General features: G+C 34.1%; 1 protein-coding gene across 11 annotated transcripts in view; it reads right to left on the bottom strand.

Annotated features, from left to right (window-relative positions):
• FUT8 (fucosyltransferase 8) overlaps positions 1 to 22204 on the bottom strand; it is a 330956-nt gene that overhangs the window by 149896 nt on the left and 158856 nt on the right. For all 11 annotated transcript variants that reach the window (XM_027571178.2, XM_027571180.2, XM_027571179.2 and 8 more), the window contains one exon: positions 20393 to 20811. In XM_027571178.2, coding sequence (XP_027426979.1) covers positions 20393 to 20595 — 203 coding nt within the window. In that variant the 5' untranslated portion in view covers positions 20596 to 20811. The remainder of the gene's footprint in view (positions 1 to 20392; positions 20812 to 22204) is intronic.

Consider the following 22204-nt stretch of genomic DNA (forward strand, 5'->3'; position numbering starts at 1 on the left):
AAAGATGAGATACTCAGCATCTAAACAAGGGGTTGGAAAGCACAAATGATCTCTATATGCTGATTAATCATTAAAAACCGAATTATTGTAGATGCGGAATGCATTACATTTGACTCAGAGTTCTACTTTCTCTTTTTATGCTTATGATGTTCAGCAATCCAAAAAAATTCAATATTGTTGTTTAGAGCCTATAAGTCATTTGTCAGAGCTTTATTAGGTCTTCCTGTTAGTTATGAATAGCAGTGTATGTTTTTATATTTAATCAGAGTGATGACTATCATAGTTACCTGACCTACAAAAAATATTATAGCTAATATCTTCCACAATGACATGAGAATACTCAATTTCAGAACAATGACTATATAATTGCTGATAAGAATTCTATATCTAGATCACACACACACACAAACAAAAATCCACAATACAATGGAACCCACAACCCAAAATGGGGCCCAAATATGCAAAAGGAATATTTTGACCAATGGGGTAAAAGGCAGATCAACAAAATCTTTAAAAAAAAAAAAAGATGGCATCTAACCTTCAATCATAAAATTGCTAAATTTGTAAATAAATATGTCTATTGTATGATTTATAGAAAATATCATCCTAAGTAATATAGGGCATCAAAGATATAATAGGCACGCATCAACATGTCTAAGATGACAGTTACCAGCTGAGAATACAGGAATGATTTTCAGTCGGACACAAATGCTCCCCAAATCAATCAGGTTCACTCATTTGTTCATTCATTCATTCATTCATTTGTCAGACATTTTATTAAAGATACCAGCCTCTGAACAAGGTACTTATATAAAGATGAGTAAGATATGGCTCACTCCTTAAGTCAAGATACTTAAGATTCAGTAAAAGAGACAACTGTATAAAAAGTTATTACACTGTGGTTAAGTAAAATGACTGGTGTTAGCCACAGGTACTAGAAGAACACGCTGAAACACAGAAAAGGCACTGAATCCAGATGAGTGGGATCAGGAAAGGATTCTGAGAGGACATGTTTGGGTTGAGTCCTAAAGCACCAGTAGGATCCACTAAAAATGCTTAGGAAAGATGGGCATGGGGATTGAATCAGCAAAATAGTAAAATGTGCAAAGGGAACAGAGGCAGGAAGCATAGCACTCTTGAAGAACTATAAACTGCTCAATAAAACTGCTCATTCTAAAGTTTAGAATGCAAATTAGGAATACTGAGAATAAAGGTTACTGAAGTAAGCAGAGATCATGAAATACCAACGTCACTATAAATCTATCTAAAAATAATGAAGTATATTTTATATCAAAATATTTCAGAATAGCATAAAATTTCCAGAGGGGGGAATAAATTTAAAATAAAAGACATCATATGCATTCATCATGAATAAAATATGGATATACAACCAAAATGGGTATTCATGACTTTAAATATTACTTTAATTGGATGGAAGAAAAAAAAAAATCTGGTTAAACTGACCATTCTGATACTATGCTCCTTTCAAGCTATGCCTTTGTGGAACAAAGTGCACTCAAGTACATCATTCTATTTCCTATACCTCAAAGGCAAATTCAATACCATGACTTTTAGTTATCACAATGAGATTCTAATGGTCTCAGCCAGATGTCATGGACAAAATTAACTGTTTCCTCCCACGATTGAGAAAATAAAAATCTGTCCAAATGTCAATACTTTCCTTTCTGTAACCAAATTTTTCTGTAAATATGCAAAAGTCCTGTTAGAAAACAAAGAACTCATAAATATCTCCTTGTTGATTTGGCAATAATGGCATCATTCAAGGAAGGAAAAATGGGTAGAACAAAAAAGATAAAAATGACATCTATTAAGAGTAATATATACCAACTCACATATCACACATAGATGAATTCTGAAAAACAATCCTCGTAGGTTTTAATTGGAAAACAAGGCCAGAATAGATAAACTGAAATTTACACGTTGGTTTATATTCTTTGACACAAACAAGTATGGCAATATTTTATTCCCATTCTCCTCTCAAGGCTTTTGCTGTTAATAAAAGCTTTGGCTGCATAAATGAGTCAATATAAATCTTGCAAAAGCAGCAATCTTCCTAAAATGAATAAATAGAAGGTTCCCAATAAGTGCTTTTGAACTAATATAAACTTCACTTCCATCATACTGCATGAAGTTTTACACTTAACAGGAAACAAGATGTGAATATTTACTTCATTAGTAAACACTGCCAGGTCTCTGAGACTAACTACATCATGATAAACTCCCAAAGATGATTTACTGGTAGTTAACTATTTCTTTTTCTGTTATGAATTTTCTCTATCAGGACTTTAAATATCAAATTTTTATACCTATTAGGGCAGTGGTTCTTAATCTTTTCCATCCCTCCACTTTGAGCCTACATGCATCCTTAAAGCTGAAGTGGTCTCTTGTATATAGTTGGGTTTTGTTTTTTTATCCATCTAGTCACTCCATCTTTTGATTGGAGAATTCAATACATTTACACTGAGAGTAATTATTAGTAAGTAAGGACTTACTAATGCCATCTTATTAACTGTACCTATTAAAAGTACACATCAGATCCATCTAGACAGTTTGTTAAAATAAATTACTGAGCCACATCTCCAGAGTTTATGATTCAACAGGTGTCGGAGTGGGGCCTGAGCATCTGGATTTGTGAGAAGTTCCCAGGTAATGTTTATGCTACTGTCAAATGACCACACTTTGCCAGACAGAGGTGGGGGTGGGGAGGAATGGTGAAATAGGTGAAGGGGATTAAGAGAACACTCATCCTGATGAGCACTGAGTAATGTATAGAATTGCTGAATAACTATACTATACACTTTAAAATAATACAATGCTGCATTTTAATTATGCTTGAATTTAAAAAATAAATTAAAAAAAAGACAACCACACTTTGAAAACCACTGCTTTGGGGTAGTTCCATGAAAACAGAAGTCTAGTTATATAAACCATTATAGCATCATTCTTCCAATTTTTTATATCAAAAAGAAAAAAATTTGCCCAGATAAAGAATACAAATAAAGAGTATAAAATTATTTTCAAGTTTCCCTTTACACTAAACATAACATATAAACCATCCTGTTTCTCATTTATAAAGTTACAAAAAGACACTCATCAACTACAAAAGCAAATCATCATCTTACAAAGTTTTTAAACATCATTAATACCCTTAGCCGTTAAAGTCAAAGAAACGTCTTCTAGCCTACTTCTTTCCTAGTGATCGGATATTTGGGGAGGGGGAAATGGGAATTCAGTAAAGAGGAGCACAATAGCAACCTACATGGCATACTCTTTAAACATCTATCCTCCTCTAATTACCACTCGTTCTTGCCAATTTTTACACTTTGATGTAAAGATATGGATATAATTTTCTTCCTTAAAATCCAAGTATGTCAGGGTGCTTCCCAAATTAATTCCAAGAACCTTCCCTTGAAGCAGTTGGATTCAACAACAAAAAAACAGGTAAATAAAAACCAGTCAGATTGATCAATTAGGATGAAAAAAGAAACATCCTTACAATGAATTTCTCTGGAATATTTTAGTATTAAAACTCTAAGTAAATGCATTCCTAAAAACATACTCAAAACTTACTCTGTAGAAGGCACTATGTTTAATACTGTGGAGGATACAAAGATGAATTAAATAGCCTCTACTTTCAAGGTAGTTAGCACTAAAGAGGTTAAGAAAAACAAGTCCATAATTTTTTTTTTCACATCTATTTGAGAGAGAGAGAGAAAGCACACAAGCTGGGGGTGGGGCAGCAGAAGAACAAGCAGACTCCCCAGGGCTCAATTCCTGAGATCATGACCTGAGCAGAAATCAGGAGTCGGATGCCCAACCGCCTGAGCCACCCAAGTACCCCAAGTCCATAAATGTTTTTAATATAATGTCTGGTAAAAACAAGTACTACAACAGATAATTTTATGCAAGAAGGAAACTGAGGAAGGTCTTTAGGAAGAAGCTTATTGGACAAAGGCCCTGAAAAATGGACAGAACTTCAATGGACAGAGAAAACTCAGGGGAAGGGAGGAGAGAATGAATATACACACATTTATACATGCATAGAGGCATAACAGAAACAGCATTCTCAAGGGGTTTAAGCTTTGAAAGCATGATGCAATTTTTTTATTTGCTTGGTTCTCTAAACACCAAAGTTTCACATATTTAAATTAAGTCTATTATATCTTTGAACATTAATACAATTCAGGCAGCATATGCATGCTTATTTTCACTTACTAGACTGTACTAATTGCTCATCTAACTTAAGATTTCTAACCTGACTACAAACTATCACTTTAAAGATGATTGTTCTATTGATATAATATTGTACACCACAGTTAAGGCAAAAGGTCATTAAAAGAACCATTTACATAATTTATGATTTCCACAAAACCTGATTTCCTTTAAATGAAGTAGATCAGGCATGACATCTGCTCTGAAGCAGTGGTTCTCTGTGTACAAATGTTATTGGAAATATAACAGAAACAAAAATAAGATGAAAATCAAATGTAATTTCCCTTAAAGGATGATAAATAATAGATTACTCAGTCTCTATATAACTATACTACAATGTCAGTAATTAACTTTAAAATATCTAGCAAATGGTGTATGTGGTGAATGCATTTGTGTGTACTGGTGTATGTGTTCTAAATCTACACTCAAGGAGTAACAAAATATTTTATTAGGGAAGAAACCCTTTAAGATTTGCTTGTATTTTGTTGTTGAGAATTTTTGCATATTCATCAGGGATATTCTCCAGTTTTCTTTTTTGTAGAGTCTTTCCCTGGTTTTGGTATCAGGGTAATGCTGGCCTCATAAATTAAGTTTGAGAGTGTTCCCTCCTCTTTAATGTTTTGGCCCATACAATTAATAAGATGGCATCAGTAACTCTCCAAATAGCAATAATTACTCTACGCTTTAAGGTACTAAATTCTCCAATCAAAAAACAAAGAGTGACCAGATGGGTAAAAAAACAAAACCCAGCTATATACCCAGTCTGTAAGAGACTCATTTCAGCTTTAAGGACACACGGAGGCTCAAAGTGAAGGGATGGAAAAAAGCAATTCCATACAAATGGAAACCAAAAGAGAGCAAGGATAGCTATATTTCTATCAGACAAAACAGATTATAATCCAAAGACTTTAAAAAGAGACAAAGGAGGTAACTACAAATGATAAAGGGATCAATTCATTAACAAGATACAATAACTGTAAATATACAGGCACACAACATCAGAGCACCAAAATCCATTAGCAAATACTAACAGATATGAAGAAGAAACAGGCAACAACACAGTAACAGAATACTTTAATACCTTAATTTGAACAATGAGCAAAGCATTCCTTCAGAAAATCAGTAAGGAAAGAAGACTGGACGTGAATCACATTTTACACAAAAAGGACCAAACAGACATATACAGAATATTACATCCAAAAGCAGCAAAACACATATTTTTTTCAAGTGCACATGAAACATTCTCCAGAGTAGATCATCATGATAGGTCACAAAAACACTGAACTCACACTAAGTGTCTTTTCTGACCACAATGATATGAAAGTAGAAATCAGTAACAGGGAGAAAAGCTATGAAAAGAACAAATATGTAGAAATTAAACAACACATTGCCAAACAATGAGTCAAAGAAGATATCAAAAGGGAAATTTAAAAATATCTTGAAACAAATGAAAATGGAAACATAACTTATCAAAACCTATAGGATGCTGCAATATCAGTTCTAAGAGGGAACATTAGAGCAATATACACCTACGTTAAGAAAAAAGAAACATCTCATATAAACAACTCAACTTTACACCTCAAGGAAATAGAAAAAGAACAAAGACCAAAGTTAGCAGAAAAAAGGAAATAACAGAGCAGAAATCAATGTAATAGAGATCAGAAAAACTACAGAAAATATTAATGAAAGCTGGTATTTTAAGAAGATAAAGTTAACAAATCTTTAGCTAGACTAAGATAAAGAGAGGATCAAATAAATAAAATTATAAACAAAAGAAAAGAAATTATAGCTGGTACCACAGAAACTCAAAGGAGTTTAAGACTAGGGAATAACCTAGAATAGATAAATTCCTACTAACATACAACCTACTAAGACTTAATGAAGAAACAGAAAATCTGAACAGACCAGTAACAAGTAAGGAGACTGGATCAGTAATCTCACAACGAAAAAAAAGCCCAGGACCACACTGTTTCATGAATTCAACCAAACATTTAAAGAAGAATTAATGCCAATCTTTCTTAAACTCTTTCAAAAAACAGAGGAGAGAATACTCCCAAACTCATTTTATTAGGCAGTGCCCTGAGACCAACGCCAGAAGAGGACTCTACAAGAAGAAAACTACAGACCCATATCTCCAATGAATATGAATGAAAAATTTCTCAGCAAAATATGAGTAAATCTAATCCAAGAGTACATTAAAAGGATCACAACCATGATCAAGTAGGATATCCTGGGATGCAAAGATACTTCAACATATGCAAATCATTAAGTGTGATACACCATATTAATAGAATGAAAGATAAAAATCATGATTATCTCAATAAATGCAGAAAAGCATTTGCCAAAATATAACATCCTTTCATATAAAAAAACCCAACAAATTGGGTGCATAAGAAACATATATCAACATATTAAAAGCTACATATGAAAAACTCACAGCAAATATCACACTCAATGGTGAAAGGCTGAAAGCTTTTCCTCTAAGATCAAGAAGAAAGGGATGCCCACTCTCACCACTCCTGTTCAACATAGTAGGGGAAGTCTTACCCAGAGCAATTAGGTAAGAAAAATAAATTAAGGCATCCAAATCAGAAAGGAAGAAGTAAACTTGTTTTTGTTGGAGATGATATGATCTTTCATATAGAAAATCCTAGACTCCACCACAAAAACCTGTTAAAACTAATCAACAAATTCAGTAAAGTAGCAGGATACAAAATCAACATACAATAATCAGTTGTTTCTATACACTAATAACAAAACATCTGAAAAATTTTTGAAAACTCCATTCACCATAGCATCGAAACAATAAAATACTAGGAATAGATTTAACCAAGGAGGTGAAAGATCTGTACACCGAAGAAGACACAAATGGAAAGATATCCCATGTTCATAGATGAGAATTAATATTATTAAAATGTCCATACTCCCCAAAGCCCTCTACAGATTCAATGCAATCTGCACCAAAATTCCAATGGCATTTTTCACATAAATAGAAAAAAAAAACCCTAAAATTAGTATGGAATCACAAAAGATGCTGAATAGCCAAAACTACCTCAAGAAGAAAGAACAAAATTGGAGCAGCATCACACTTCCTGATTTCAACTATAGTAATCAAAACAGTACGGTATTTGCATAAAAGACACATAGACCAATGGAAAAGAACCAAGAGCCCAGAAATAAACCCTCACATATTTAGTCAACTGATATTTGACAAGGGAGCCAAGAATACTCAAAGGGAAAAAGATAGTCTCTTCAATAAATGGTGCTGGGAAAAGTGGATCATCACATGCAAAAGAATGAAATTGGACCCTTATCTTACATCACTAACAAAATTAACTCAAAATGGACTAAGGACTTAAGAACTGAAACCATAAAACTCCTGGGAGAAAATACAGGGGAAAAGCCCATTTATGTCAGTTTTGGCAATGACTTTTGCCAAAAGCACAAGCAACAAAAGGAAAATTAATAAGTGGGACTACATCAAACTAAAAAAAAAAAAAGCAAAAAAAGCTCTGCACAGGAAGGAGAGCTGGTTTAAAAATGGGGGACAGAACTAAATAGACATTTTTTGAAAGAATACATACAAATTGCCAACAGGCACATAAAAGGTGCCTGACATCACTATCATGGAAATGCATATCAAAATCACAATAAAATATCACCTCACATTTGTTAGAATGGCTATTACCAGAAAGACAAGATATAAGAAGTGTTGGCAAGGCTGTGGAGAGTAGGGAACCTTTATGCATTGTTGGAGGGAATGTTAATTAGTACAGCCACTATAGAAAACAGTATGGAGGTTGCCAAAAAAATTAAAAATAGAACTATCGTATGATTTAGCAATTTCACTTCTGAATATATATCCAAAGAAAATAAAATCAGTATTTCAAAGAGGTATCTGCACTCCCACGTTCATTGCAGCATTATTCATAAAAGTCAGAGATGGAAACAACTCAAGTGTCTGTCGATGGATGAATGGATAAAGAATATGTATATACATATATAATTGAATATTATTCAGCCATGAGAAAGATGGAAATCCTGACACTTGGAACAACATGGATGAACCCTGAGAACATTATGGTAAGCAAAATAAATTAGAGTATCACAAATACTGTGTAATCTTACTTATACTTAGAATCTAAAAAAGTCAAACTCCAAGTAACAAAGAGTAGATTGGCTGTAGCCAGGGGGTGGAGAGATGGAGGGATGGGAAAAATGGGTGAAAGTGATCAAAGGACACAAACTTCTAGTTATAAGTTGTGGGGAATCTAATGTACAGCATGGTGACTATGGTTAATAATACTGTAGATCTTAAAAGTTCTTACCACACACACACGTAATTAAGTAACTAACCTTACTGTGGTAAACATTTCATAATATATACATATACCGAATCATCACACTTCACAACTTAAACTTACATAATGTTATGTGTCAATTATATCTCAATAAATCTGGGGGGAAAAGACAATATCCCAAAGGAAACATTAATATTAAGCTCTTCAGCCAGCTTTATTTCCAATAAAAGGCAGTTTATTAGCTAAGACGATTCTAGGAATATTATTTCATTGTTATAATTAATTCACTATACATGAAAATGTGAAATATCTAGAAATGTTACAGAAGTACTTTATGAACATGTAAGAATCTAGTAAACTCAGTAGTCTATAATCTTTGGGATGGGGCATTAGGCTTAGGTTCCAAAACCATAATGTCCAGGGACTGATTCAAATATTCTCAGATACCTGAACAGAGATTGACCAAATCCAGTAGTCAGAATAATGCCACAACTGCCTTAAGAGAACCTTTTACAGAAGGTATTGCAAGAACACCTAAAAGGATAGAGTGTGTGGACTTCAGAGTTACAGAATAGATTGTGTGACTGTTTTTGCACCTGCTTATTATGTTTCTATATGTGGCAGAATTCAATCCAAGCCTTGCCTCACTGTAACATATTAAATGTTAGCAAAATTATGAGGGAGGAGGCCTGTCTTCCTCAATGACCTCTAGTTTGGGGAAGCTACCAATATAGCTACCAATAGCTATCAAAAGTAGTCAAATAATAATGATCAACTGGTGTAGGTTAGTTTGCAACCAGTGTGTGTGTGTGTGTGTGTGTGTGTGTGTGTGTGTGTGTGTGTGTGTGTGTGTGTGTGTGTGTGTGTGTGTGTGTTAGAGGCTATAACACTAATAGTACTGTGGAGAGATACACTCTCCAAAATGCTGGGAAGCCAGAGGCATATTTATTATTGAGATATCTTGAAATTAATTTTGCTTTCTTCTTAAGGATCAGAATAGGGCTTTACTGGTGTTGGGTCTGGCTCAAGAACTTAAAGACCCCAAAGCTGGTATAGAGTCCCATAAATGGAAATGCATAGACTGCGTACATTCTTCCAAAAAGCTGACATTAATTCCAGGTATAAAAAGATTACAGTATAACCACAAACGACTTTAGAGCTGGCAAGACAATACCTTGTGTGGACATTTGCACAGGCAGTTTATGGTACTTTAAATGGCCAATGGAAACTACATTTGGACATATTACATATATTCCTACTCCACGTGGCCACACCACTTCTAATAAGCTTATGTACGATTGACCAAATAACTTAATCTAATCTTAGAGCATATGGTTTCTTCCTATAGATCTATGACCCACATAAAATGCTACAAGTACTGATCATGGCAAACTTCTGTGTCAAATGTGCCATTTGTATTTATTTATACAGATTATAAGCTGTTACTATAGTTAAGTTCAACAAATATTAAACATAGCCCCTATATGCTTATACAGGTGTATCTGTGTAATTTAAAGATGTAATGATTCAAATGGCCATTTCTAATATTGGTATATTGGAACCTATGATCACATGTAACAATTGCAGAAGTAATTATAGGATATTTTGGTCCTTATTGGTAGGTTAGTAAAACATACTGTCCTGAATAAATACTTAAGGGAAGAGGAACTCGAAAAGGTATAAAAAATGACAGTGTTGGGAGTGTACTGAAAATTAGATACAACTTTATAATTCCTTGGAAGATTCTATTTCTGTTTCTGCCACTGACTAGTTTCTGTACGTATCATGTGGTAAGAGATATTTTTGATGTGCTACTGAATACAAATTAGAATTAATATTAAACTGTACTTCTGAATGTCCCTTTTGTCTTTATTTATTTGCAGATTTACCATCTGCATTTATTAGGGGAACCTTAGTTTCTCTCCAAACCTTACTAGAATCTCTTACGCATTTCTGATGTGAAACATCTCTGCCAAACAACACCTTTTGCATACAGTTTAAAAGAACAAAAGGACTGAATTAAAATCAAACTTATTTTATTTGAACCAGCAACAACAAGAAAAGCACAGTGTGCTAGTTTATTCTATACTTCCTTCTAGCCATTGTAATTCACAGACCCACTATAATATTTTGAAATCTTTTTATATTTATTCTCCTTCAGACAGCTTTGTCTAGAATACTGATCTCTGAAACTAAATAACCATTTTCTTTCATCATTTTAACTGAATGAATTATAAACTGTCAATGTGAGAACTGCAAAAACAAAACAAACATCTTCATAGTAAAATAAAAGTCTGCCTAAAAGAAATATGAGAAATAGTCAGAAAAGTTGTTTTCTAAACAACTATTAGATTATGTACCATCGATAAATTAGGTAACACTGAAATTGATGACTACAGCCATACTTCCTGTTATTACCACCTTCAATTATCAAGAAGTGCTTAGAGCTATTATCAGCTCCATACTACCAGGATAAAAGAATAAAGGATACTACGTAAAAAATGTTTAATCCAGCTCCTAAACGCAAATATTCATAATTTTAAAATATTTAATGCAAATTCACTTTGTCTCTATGGCATTTATATATGGAAAATAATTAAAACACAAAGTTTAAATTTTTTCAAATGAGTTATTTAAGATTTTAGTATTTTTATTGTGTGACACTTTTGTCAAAGAATGATCCATTCTTCCCTAGAGACCTTTCTGGGTAGTGATAATTAATAATTAAAATTCTTATACTTTAAATAAAGCTTAGGATGGGGAATTATAATTCCTATACCTAAAAGCATCAATCAGCTAAAAAAAAAACCATATAATTTAGTCATGAGAACCAAATTATAAGGAGTAAAGCCAATTCTAGTGTATTATTTAACTATTTTTTACAAAAACATACAGACCTATCAAATGTGATCACCTATCCCAATCGACTTTCTTCAGTTTTGATTCTAGGCCCACAGAACTTAAGTAATTTTCTCAAGGTAAAGAGGTACTCTAAAGAATACACAGGTTTTTGAATTCTAAACATCTGACATTCTATTAGAAACAAAGGAAACAAGTATTCTGAATTCTATGAAGAGTATTTAAGGCCATGTGCTTTTTAGGTTACTAACTACCTACTATTAGCTAAAACTAGATTATCAACTACCATTAGCTAAAATTGCTGTTCATTGATGAACTACTAATACAAAGGATGTTTTCTCAATAAGCTTTTAAATCTTTTGTTAAAACTTAACAATATTGCAAAATAGAGATTACTATAGCCATTTTACAAGTGAAAAACCTGAAGATCAGAAAGACTGTAAATCTTTTTCAAGATCATTTAGTAAGTAGTATACCTGAGATCCAAATTTAAATCTGAAAAACTCACACTCCTTTCATTTCACCAGACTGTTCCTTTCTAAACATACCCAATCTCTCACCCCTAAGTCCCATTTCAGCTCTAAATATAAGCTGTTTCAAGGAGGCAGACCCATGAAAACATGGAATAGTTGTAAAAGCATAAAGAAGAAATCAAAAGTACATATTTATACTAAAATAAGCAAAAACATAAGAATAATAATTGGACTCTGACTTTCAGAGCATGTCAATACTCACATGCAATATGCATAACAATTTAGAGATTAAGAGAAAGAAACGAGCGAAAAATGAGTACATTCTGATTCATACAAACTTTCAGTCAGCAAACTTTGTATAAAGGGCCAGATAGGAAACTGTTCAGGCTTTGTGGCTCCATACAGCCTCTGTTCCATGTTCTTTTTGGAATTTATTTCTTCTCCAACCATTTAAAAATGTAAAACCATTCTTTTTTTGGGAGCCATTAAAAAAACACACACACAAAACACCAAAAACCAAAGAAACAAGGGAGGGCTGGATTTGTCCCATCAGCCATAGTTTGCCATTTAAAGCCAAACACACATTAAAGCCAAGAACACACAAAAAACCCGAGATCCAACCATCTTCAGCAAGTGGGCTATTATAAGGATCCCTGGTAAAATGATAGCCAAATTTAATTCACACTTGAATAGTCTGTGATTATTCACATGAAAGCTATACTTACTTGTTTGTGTTCAACTGTTGACTAATTCTGATTATAGTTTTATCTATATTTTGAAAATTCAATTAAAAAGTATTGATCAAAAATACCTGCTTCCAAATCAACAGTGATAACTTGTCATTACATGAACAAAAGGATAAACCATCCACAATGGGAACTTTGTACATTTACACTTACAAAGTGAATGCCCATGTTTGAAATATTACATATGTATACATATAATTACAGGAAAAAACACAACAGTACATAAAATAAAGGCAAATTCAAAATAGTCCCTGAGTACAGTAATGTAAAGTAAGCTTTGTCACCTTACTCTTGCCATATTCAATCACTCCCAGTTGGAGAGAAGGAAGAAAGTGGCCCACTTAGAAATTAAGCAACACACTCCTAAATAACCTGTGCGTCAAAGAAAAAAATAACAACAGAAATTTGAAAATATTTTTAAATTTTTAATTATTTTAATTAAATTAAAACAGGATATTGTCAAAACTTGTGGGATGCAACTTAAAACTGTGCTTAGAGAGAAATTTGAAGTTCACCAAGCATATAGTAGAAAAGAAGCAAGGTTTAAAATCAATGATACAAATTTTTTTCTGAAAAAGCTTTAAAAACCACAGCAAAAAAACCCAAAAACAAAAAAAAAAACCACTCACGAAAAAGAGACTATAAGAAATTATTAAACTAAGAACAGAAATCAATAAAATAGAAACAGACATATGATTAGAGAGAAAACAAATAAAACAAAAAAAAAACAACCAGACTAGTTCTTTGAGAAGGTAAATAAAATTGATAAAACTCTTATCAAGATAAAAGGAGAATACAATCCAGGAATTGCACTACTGGGTATTTACCCCAAAGATACAAATGTAGGGACCCGAAGGGGTATATGTACCCCAATGTTTATAGCAGCAATGTCCACAATAGCCAAACTGTGGAAAGAGCCAAGATGTCCATCGACAGATGAATGGATAAAGAAGATGTGGTATATATACACACAATGGAATATTATGCAGCCATCAAAAGGAATGAGATCTTGCCCTTTGCAACGACGTGGATGGAACTGGAGGGTGTTACGCTGACTGAAATAAGTCAATCAGAGAAAGACAGGTATCATATGACCTCACTGATATGAGGAATTCTTAATCTCAGGAAACAAACCGAGGGTTGCTGGAGTGGTGGGGGGTCGGAGGGATGGGGTGGCTGGGTGACAGGCATTGGGGAGGGTATGTGCTATGGCGAGTGCTGTGAATTGTGCAAGACTGTTGAATCACAGATCTGTACCTCTGAAACAAATAATGCAATATATGTTAAGAAAAAAAAAGGAGGAGAAGATAGGAGGAGGGGAAGAATGAAGGGGAGTAAATTGGAGGGGGAGACGAACCATGAGAGACGATGGACTCTGAAAAACAAACTGAGGGTTCTAGAGGGGAGGGGGTGGGGGGATGGGTTAGCCTGGTGATGGGTATTAAAGAGGGCACATTCTGTGTGGAGCACTGGGTGTTATGCACAAACAATGAATCATGGAACACTACATCAAAAACTAATGATGTAATGTATGGTGATTAACATAACAATAAAAAATTTTAAAAAAAAGATGAAAGGAGAAAACACAATTAGTATCAGGAATGAAAAAGGGGACATTACTACAGGTATTACAGGTATGGAGAAGAAAATTAGAAAGGCATTATGAACAACTTTATGTTTATACATTTGACAATGTTGATAAAATGGAAACATTCATTGAAAAACCATTATAAAACTGATATAATAAAAAAAGAGAAAATCTGAATGGCCAATTTCTATTAAAAAGATCAAATCCAGAATTTAAAACCTTCCCACAATGTCCCCTTTCACTCCCCAACTCAAACCCTGCACCTTCCCCAAAAGACTCTAGACCCAAATGGCTTCACTGGTAAGAATTCTAACAAAGATTTGAGATAGAATGAGTACCAATTTTATACAAACCCTTCTAGAGAACAGAATTGGCCTGTATAACCTTGCTCCAAAACTCAAAAGACATCATAAGAAGGAAAAATTACAGGTAAAGTCTTGTTAACACAGAAAAAAAAAAAATCCAAAATAAAACACTGACAAATTTAATCCAGCAATATATAAAAAAGTTAGTAAAAATTTCAGGGAGATAGCATCTGTTTGTCAGACTGGGAAGGCTAGGAATCTTGACTACAAATCTCATTAAGATACGAAAACAATGAATCGTGAATCACTGCATCAAAAACTAGTGATGTATTGTATGGTGACTAACATATAACATAATAAATAAAATTTAAAAAAAAAGATATTCTCACATAGGGAAGCAGTATTGTCCCTAAGGAAAAATTAGATACTCTTAATAGCATAAGGAATAACGGATGCAGGGTTGCAAAAATAAAAGCCACATATATAAGGGAAGGTTATAGGTAGATGGCAGGTGCTCTATACATTCCAATCCATTCACCTGCTCTAGGAATATAAGTACACTCTCTACATGAGAGATGAGCAGTTACAGAGAAGAGAGCCTAGAGCAAATTTTCCAATCAACCAATAGGAACAAAGGCAGCCTGCCCCCCCACCCCCGCTTTCTAATACCAGCTTCTCAAATAGAAGAAGTAAAATATGACCTGTGAAACATTACATCAGTTTCCTTTCTACCCATGTCAGCGTTCCATGCTTCTGTTGCCTCAAATTTTTCCACCAGAAGAGTCATGCTTTGGCTCTAATCCATCTGGGAAAATTACTACATAGCTCAGAAAAACAGATAAGCCATAAATTAATTATATATTCTTTGTGGTTTGTAAATTTACAGTTTACAGCTAGCGTCTAAATTCCGGAAGAAATTTCTTTGCTTTTCCTGGACCACACAAACAACTTTATTAATTGGTCACAAAGTCACGTTTGAATTTTTTAAAGTTGTACTCTCAAAAATAAATGAACCTAGAACAAAAAGGATTTAAGTTAAAAGGAACACTGCCAATTAAGTACTCTTTAGTTCTATCCAGTTCTGACATATGGCCCACCACTTAAGGTTCACTGCTCAAGGGATTTCTGAACAAGTTTCAATAATTTTCTAGGTATTTTCTGCTAAATGTCAGCCCTGACTGAGAGGCAAGTGGCAGATTCAAATTCCAAGAAGCAAAGATTCTGTGAACTGACAGTAACTTCACATTATTTAAGGTTGAGATAAAACAAACATGAAGCCTGGAAAGGCACTCCTGAAGGGTGGCAGCCTGAGAAAATGATTATCTCTAAGTTTTTAAAAAAGAGCCTACCACATGTTCACCTAATGTGCTGGCAATTAACAAGTAAGAAAGGGATGTCTGGGGAATACCAAATAAGAGCATACAGAAAACAAGGGAAAATAAGCAGATGTACCCTGGTTCCCGAGCCAACAAATTCAACCATTAATTTAATCTAAGTCAGCATCACCTCATGTCTAGATTAATACTATATTTCCTAGTTAATTTCATTCCAGTGAGGCACACACCCCAAATCCACCTGAAAATCTAAATCTTACACAATCATTTTCAATGTGTCATTCCTCTGCTATAAGCCCAACCATAGCTCCCTATTACCTATCAACAGAGTCTAAACTAAACTCCAGCTGTCAGGACCACAATGATTTAACCTAACTGATTACTTCTGGACTTGAGAATGGTAGGTTAAATATGGCTACAAATTCTATAAAGTTCTTCCCTCTATTCCCTGAATATGGAGTGTCCCTTTCACTTGCATATACTAACAAAATGTGGCAGAAGAGGCACTGTGTGATTTTTGATACTTGGCCTCAAGAGGACTTGCAGTTTCTGCTCTTGCCCTCTTGGAACACTACTACATAAGAAACCTGGGCCACTGGAAGGGAACCAAATCATGGTCCCAGCTAATCATCAAATATGCGAGTGAGGTCATCTGGACTGTCTTACCACAATGCAGCAGTCGCAAGAGTGACCCCAAACTAGAAAAACAACCCCATTGAGGACAATGCAAATTAAATAATCCAGAAAAAATAAAATTTTGTTTTAAGCCACGGAGTTTTTACTTTATCATATATGCATATATATTTAAAATTTTATATCTAAACCCAATTTTTAAAAAGAATGCAATAATAAAACAAATTTTAATAAGAAAACTCAATTTTTTAAAATAGGTAACAGGGGCACCTGGGTGGCTCAGTTGGTTAAGTGTCTGCCTTCAGCTTAGATCGTGATTTTGGGGTCCTGGAATCGAGCTCTGCATTCTGCTCTGCAGGGAGCTGGTTTCTCTTTCTCCCTCTGCCCCTCCCCCCGCTCATGCTCATGCTCTCTCTCTCTCTCACTCTCTCCCAAATGAATAAAAAGTAATAAAATAGGTAACAAATGTGAACAGACGCCTCACTAAAGAGTGGCAAATAAGCACATGAAAAAAAAATGTTCAACATCATTATTCATTATGGAAATGCAATTTGAAACTACAGTGAGATAATACTACATATCTGTTAAAACAGCTAAAATAAAAATAACTTACAATAGCAAATACTAGCAAAAGTGAGAGCAACTGGAACTCTCAAGCTTTGCTGGTGGGAATGCAAAATGATATAGGAACACTGGAAAACCTTTGGGCAACTTCTTAAAAAAATTAAACATACACTAAAATGACTCAGCATTCCCACTCCTAGATATTTACCCAAGAGAAATAAAAACTTATGTTCATATAAAAACCTACAGAGCAAATGCTGTAACAGTTTTGTTCATAACTGCCAAAAAACAGAAACAACCCTAACATCCTTCACTGGTCAATGCGTTTAAAAAAAAAAAAAAGACAACACTGTGATATGGCCATACTATGGACTACTACTCAGTATTAAAAAGGAAATAAAATAATAGAAGAAGAAAAAAAAAGAAAAAACTACCAATCCCACACAATAGCATTAATGAATCTCAAGAACATTATAAATGGAAAAAGCTGGACTCAAAAGGCTATATACTACATTATTCTATTTATATGACATTTTAGAATAAAGAATGTAGAATTTAGAATAAAATGTAGGACAGAAAACAGAATAAAGAATGTAGAATTTAGAATAAAATGTAGGACAGAAAACAAATCAGTACGAGGGACAGAAGGTAAGGCTAGAATCTGACTACAAAAGGGCACAACAGAATTCTGGTGGGAGGCAGAATTCTTCTATAATTTGACTGTGGTGATAGTTACACAACTGTAAGCATTTGCCAAAATTCATAGACCTACATGCTGAGAAAAGTGAATTTTACTGTATAGAAATTATTCATCAATAAGTCAGAAATAAACAGACACAGACAGACACACACGCACACACACACACAGAACAACCTCCCAAATACTGTACTTAAACATTTGCATCCCCCAGAATAATGATTATTTTTCTAAATGTGTAGTACAATCAACAAAATTAGCAAATTCTAGCTGGCGGATTGGTTAATTGCTTTTAAAACTATTGTCCTAACTCTTAAACACTGTAATTTCAAGCTTCTTTCCAAATCCAATCCATATGCCTCATCCCAAAGAATTGACCTAGTTTTACAGACATATGAATTACTCCTTTTTAGTCTAGCTTACGAACACATTTTCTTCTGAGAAAAAGACATAGCAAATTGGGTACAAAATGTTAAAATGAGAGGGAAAAATCACCAATGTCAGTAGCACCTCTACTTTTATGCCAGGGACTCTAAAATGCAATCCTTTTGGCTGAAACACAAATGGCCCTACCCATAAAGTTGATGGAAGGGCCTGAGGTGGTTTTCTTCCCTAATGAGGGAAAAGAATTGTTTATTTTCCTAAAATTATCTATCTCTATATAAAAATGGACTCAGCCTCTTTTCAGATTGTATTTACAGTATTACAGCATGACATACTGTCTCAGCTCTTACAAGTTGTCTCTATATTTGAATGTAGTAGTTGAGAATTTAATTTCAACACAAAAGGATACAAAGAAGTGACTTGAGACCCAAAGATTATTCTGCAGAAGAAACAACTATTATTAAAGGCAAGCTTTCTTTCATACACTAAAAACATGACACTTGGCAGTCAGAAATAAGCCAAATGAAGTATCAGTATTGAAGTTGAAATGAGGAGAAAAATAATCAATCATTTATGAGCCTAAATGGTTAAGAAGCAGAATCTTTTCCAAGGAACAATAATCCCAGGATGTAGAAAAAGATTTTACTATAATCAGAGCATACTCCAAAATCAACTAGCTCAGCAGCTGCTCTTGGTGATCTCCTACATGAGACTTTTAGTTGAGATTTCTGAATCATTGACTTCTCTCTGGTTTCTCTTCACAGAGGCAATACACCTCATCACAGCCCAGGCTTTTGAGTCATACTGCCAGGATGCAAAGTAAGCTCCACCACTTGTGAAAGTATACCCTCAAGAAAAATTAAATTCTTTAATATTCCTTTGATTCCTCATCTGTAAAATGGTTATGAAAACAGTAGCAGCATCTCATAAGGAAATTTATGAAATTCAATGAGATAATCCATGCAAAGCCCTTGGCACATACCTGGCACATGATAAACTCTCCATCAATGATAGCTACTATTACCTCTAAATTAGCAATCTTTGTATCTCGTGACAAATCATCGAGTGAGACTCTACTTTCTCCATGATACTCCCAGGCTCCCACCCAAAAGGAAATAAAATGATACATAAATTCAAGAAGTTATCTGTCCACTTTCTAATCCCCGGTTACTTTACATTTTACCACATGGTACTACTACAAATGACAGGAATAATTTTTCCTTCACCGTGTAAACTTAACACCTGGTGTTGTCCTCCATAGAACATAAAAGGGCCAAAAATAATATAATGGTGAAGAAAAAAGTTGAGAGAAAGAAGTAAGTTCTAAAAGAGTGCAAGGGCATTGGTGACGGGGAGGTGAGGGAATGGGAGAACCAAAGAAGCCTTCTCTAAAGCCTTAGAGTATGTGACACGGCCAACTATATTCTTCCTTCACAGAATGCTCCTCAGCTTCCACAATCTAGCACTCTCCCTCTCTCGTTTCTCAAAAAGAAATGAACTCTTGTGCTCTTTTTCTCTACACTACTTCCCTCAGGCTCAATTACCACCCTCTAGAGTAATGACAACTCTTTATTTCAAACCTTCAAACTCTAGCTTGAGAAACAGCAAACACTAAATAGATAATCACCTTCATATATAAAGCAGAGGAATTAGAATTTAGGAATTATTTGTTCCCTGAAAATATAAGATTTTATTTTTCCAAACAGTTGATGCCTTCTAACATATATGTCACATCTTTTAATAGACTAGAAGTAGCAACAGTAACAATTCCCTAGATTCCAGATCCAGTTGTTTAACAATGAATTTTTGTTTCTTCATTTTAATAAGTTATAGACTAACTCAGCCTCTCAATTATTATAAATGTCTTTGTTATTGTCCATACAAGAAAAATTTTAATATGCACTAATTTAAATCATACAAAGTTTGTTTTTAATGTATCAAAATTATCAAAATGAAGATAACTATAAATGAAATATAAAAGCAAATTAAATGGCATGGTTTTTCTATATTAAAATTCACATTTTAATATAGAAATTAACATATAATATTAATACATAATATACAAAATAAGATTTGACACCCTGGAAAAATTCTCTCTGTTAAATATATAGAGATATCATTGATATAAGAAGTATCTCAATAAAATATTTAAAGTTTTGCAAAAATAGCAGTTTAAAGAAATCATTAAGTATTTTTTTAATAGTTGAATGAAGCCCTGCAACTATAAACAAAGTACAGTACTTCATCACTCTTCCTTCAATTTTTTAGAACCTACCGGAGAGATTCAGCCATTCGTCTCAAGTCTTCATTTTGCTGTTTTAAGCGTTCAAGCTTTGCCAGAATCTTGGACAGTTCTCGGCTAGAGTGATCAGGGTGGTCATTATCTCGTACCAAGTGACCACCTATATAAAATAGCAAGGTCCCCCAGGCAAAAAGAATGAGCATAATCCAACGCCAGGAACCAGTCCATGGCCGCATTTTCAGATTTTCAACTCACTCCCCTGGCTCAAAGAAATGAAAACATCATAACTCTGTTTCTAGCTAGTGCAAAAGTAGTTGCCTTCTGTTGTTTCAACACATGATGCTTCAGACAAACTGGTGTCTCTGGTAGTCCTGTAGTGAATCTTTCAAAGAGATCCTCCTGGTGGTATGAGTAGGAAGCTTTATTGTCCTGTGCTTCATGGACTCTACATGCTGTGGAAAGAGTAAGAAATGTATTTAAATTATTTAGGATATGCAAAATAGCATATGCTGAGATTCATGGAGTTAAAGGAAACACACTGGTGTTGACTGGTCAACAGGCTGGCAAATAATCTAACAGCCTAATAATAAGTAAAAAGCAAAAGCTTTTACATCTGCATATTAAATCACTCATGTATACCAGGGCTCTACCAGATAAATTAATTAGCTCTAAACTTGAAAGTTCTCTAAGTGCCATCATCACTTTTCCTTCTTACATCATTGTGCAATAGACAATACATGGAGATCAAGAGACTGTATCTTTGAATAAGCAATCAAAACCAAACAAAATATATTCAACTACATATTTTGGCCCAATGTTTCCATTATCTCAAACAGAAACATGTTTTCATTCCTATAAGATCTCGACTCCATCTCCCTCCATCTCACTGCTCAGCTGCCATTACACTCTACTTAACTCTGCAGGTGACAGGCAAATTGTCACTGATAATTCTAAAAGTGACATGCATATTAACTAAGCAAAGGTTATCGCAGCCATTAAGCAGCTGGTAACCACTCCAAATATCACAAGCAAAGGTTCATATAGATTAGGCTAGATTTTCCCTTCCTTGAATTTATTAAAAAATACCAATAACTGCAATATAAGTCTATATCAGTTATATCTTAGTCACTGTGCATCTTAAGTTACACATGCACATGCTTTCTCAGGCTTGGCTGTGGGTTTCATTTGTCACTTCATCATCAAGCTTAGAATACCCTTTAGAAACAAAACAGTTTTTTCCCCAAGGAAAAAAATTGTAGGCAAAGATATAACTTTAACACCATTTGATAATTTCAGAGCTTTGTAAGAGAAGTTGTTATCTCCAGGCACAGAGTTCCTTGTAAAAAAAGAGAAAAGACAAGAAATAATTTCTATATTGAAGACTGACTGTGATGGGCCCTTGAGCACTAAGCAGTTATTAAAAACTAGACAGAAAAGTTGGAGAAAAGGCCTCAAAAATTAGCACAGAGCTGCTATTTTCCTACTTTTGAACCTCAAATCTCAGCTGTTTCTAAGTGGCCAAGTATTCAAAGAAAAGCAAATCTCTTCAAACAAGTGTTCTACTTCCTTCCTATTCCTACATTATTTTCTTCATTGTTACTGGTTTTCACTAGTTAAAACACACAATGAAAAGAATTGTACTGAGAATTGTTTGAAAACCAACTAAAAAAGCAATAATCCAAAAGAAAACTTGGCATTTTGTCTGTTGTTTTAATAACTATGCTTAAGCCTATTGAGAACATTCTTGTTAGTGACTCCACTGTTCATTCCTGTCTCCCTCAAAATCCTTTCCCAAAACCCTGTTCCTCTAATCTCAGGTAACCTCATCTATTCACTAAAACATAA

Source organism: Zalophus californianus, chromosome 6, assembly GCF_009762305.2.
Source record: "Zalophus californianus isolate mZalCal1 chromosome 6, mZalCal1.pri.v2, whole genome shotgun sequence".
NCBI classification, from domain to species: Eukaryota; Metazoa; Chordata; class Mammalia; order Carnivora; family Otariidae; genus Zalophus; species Zalophus californianus.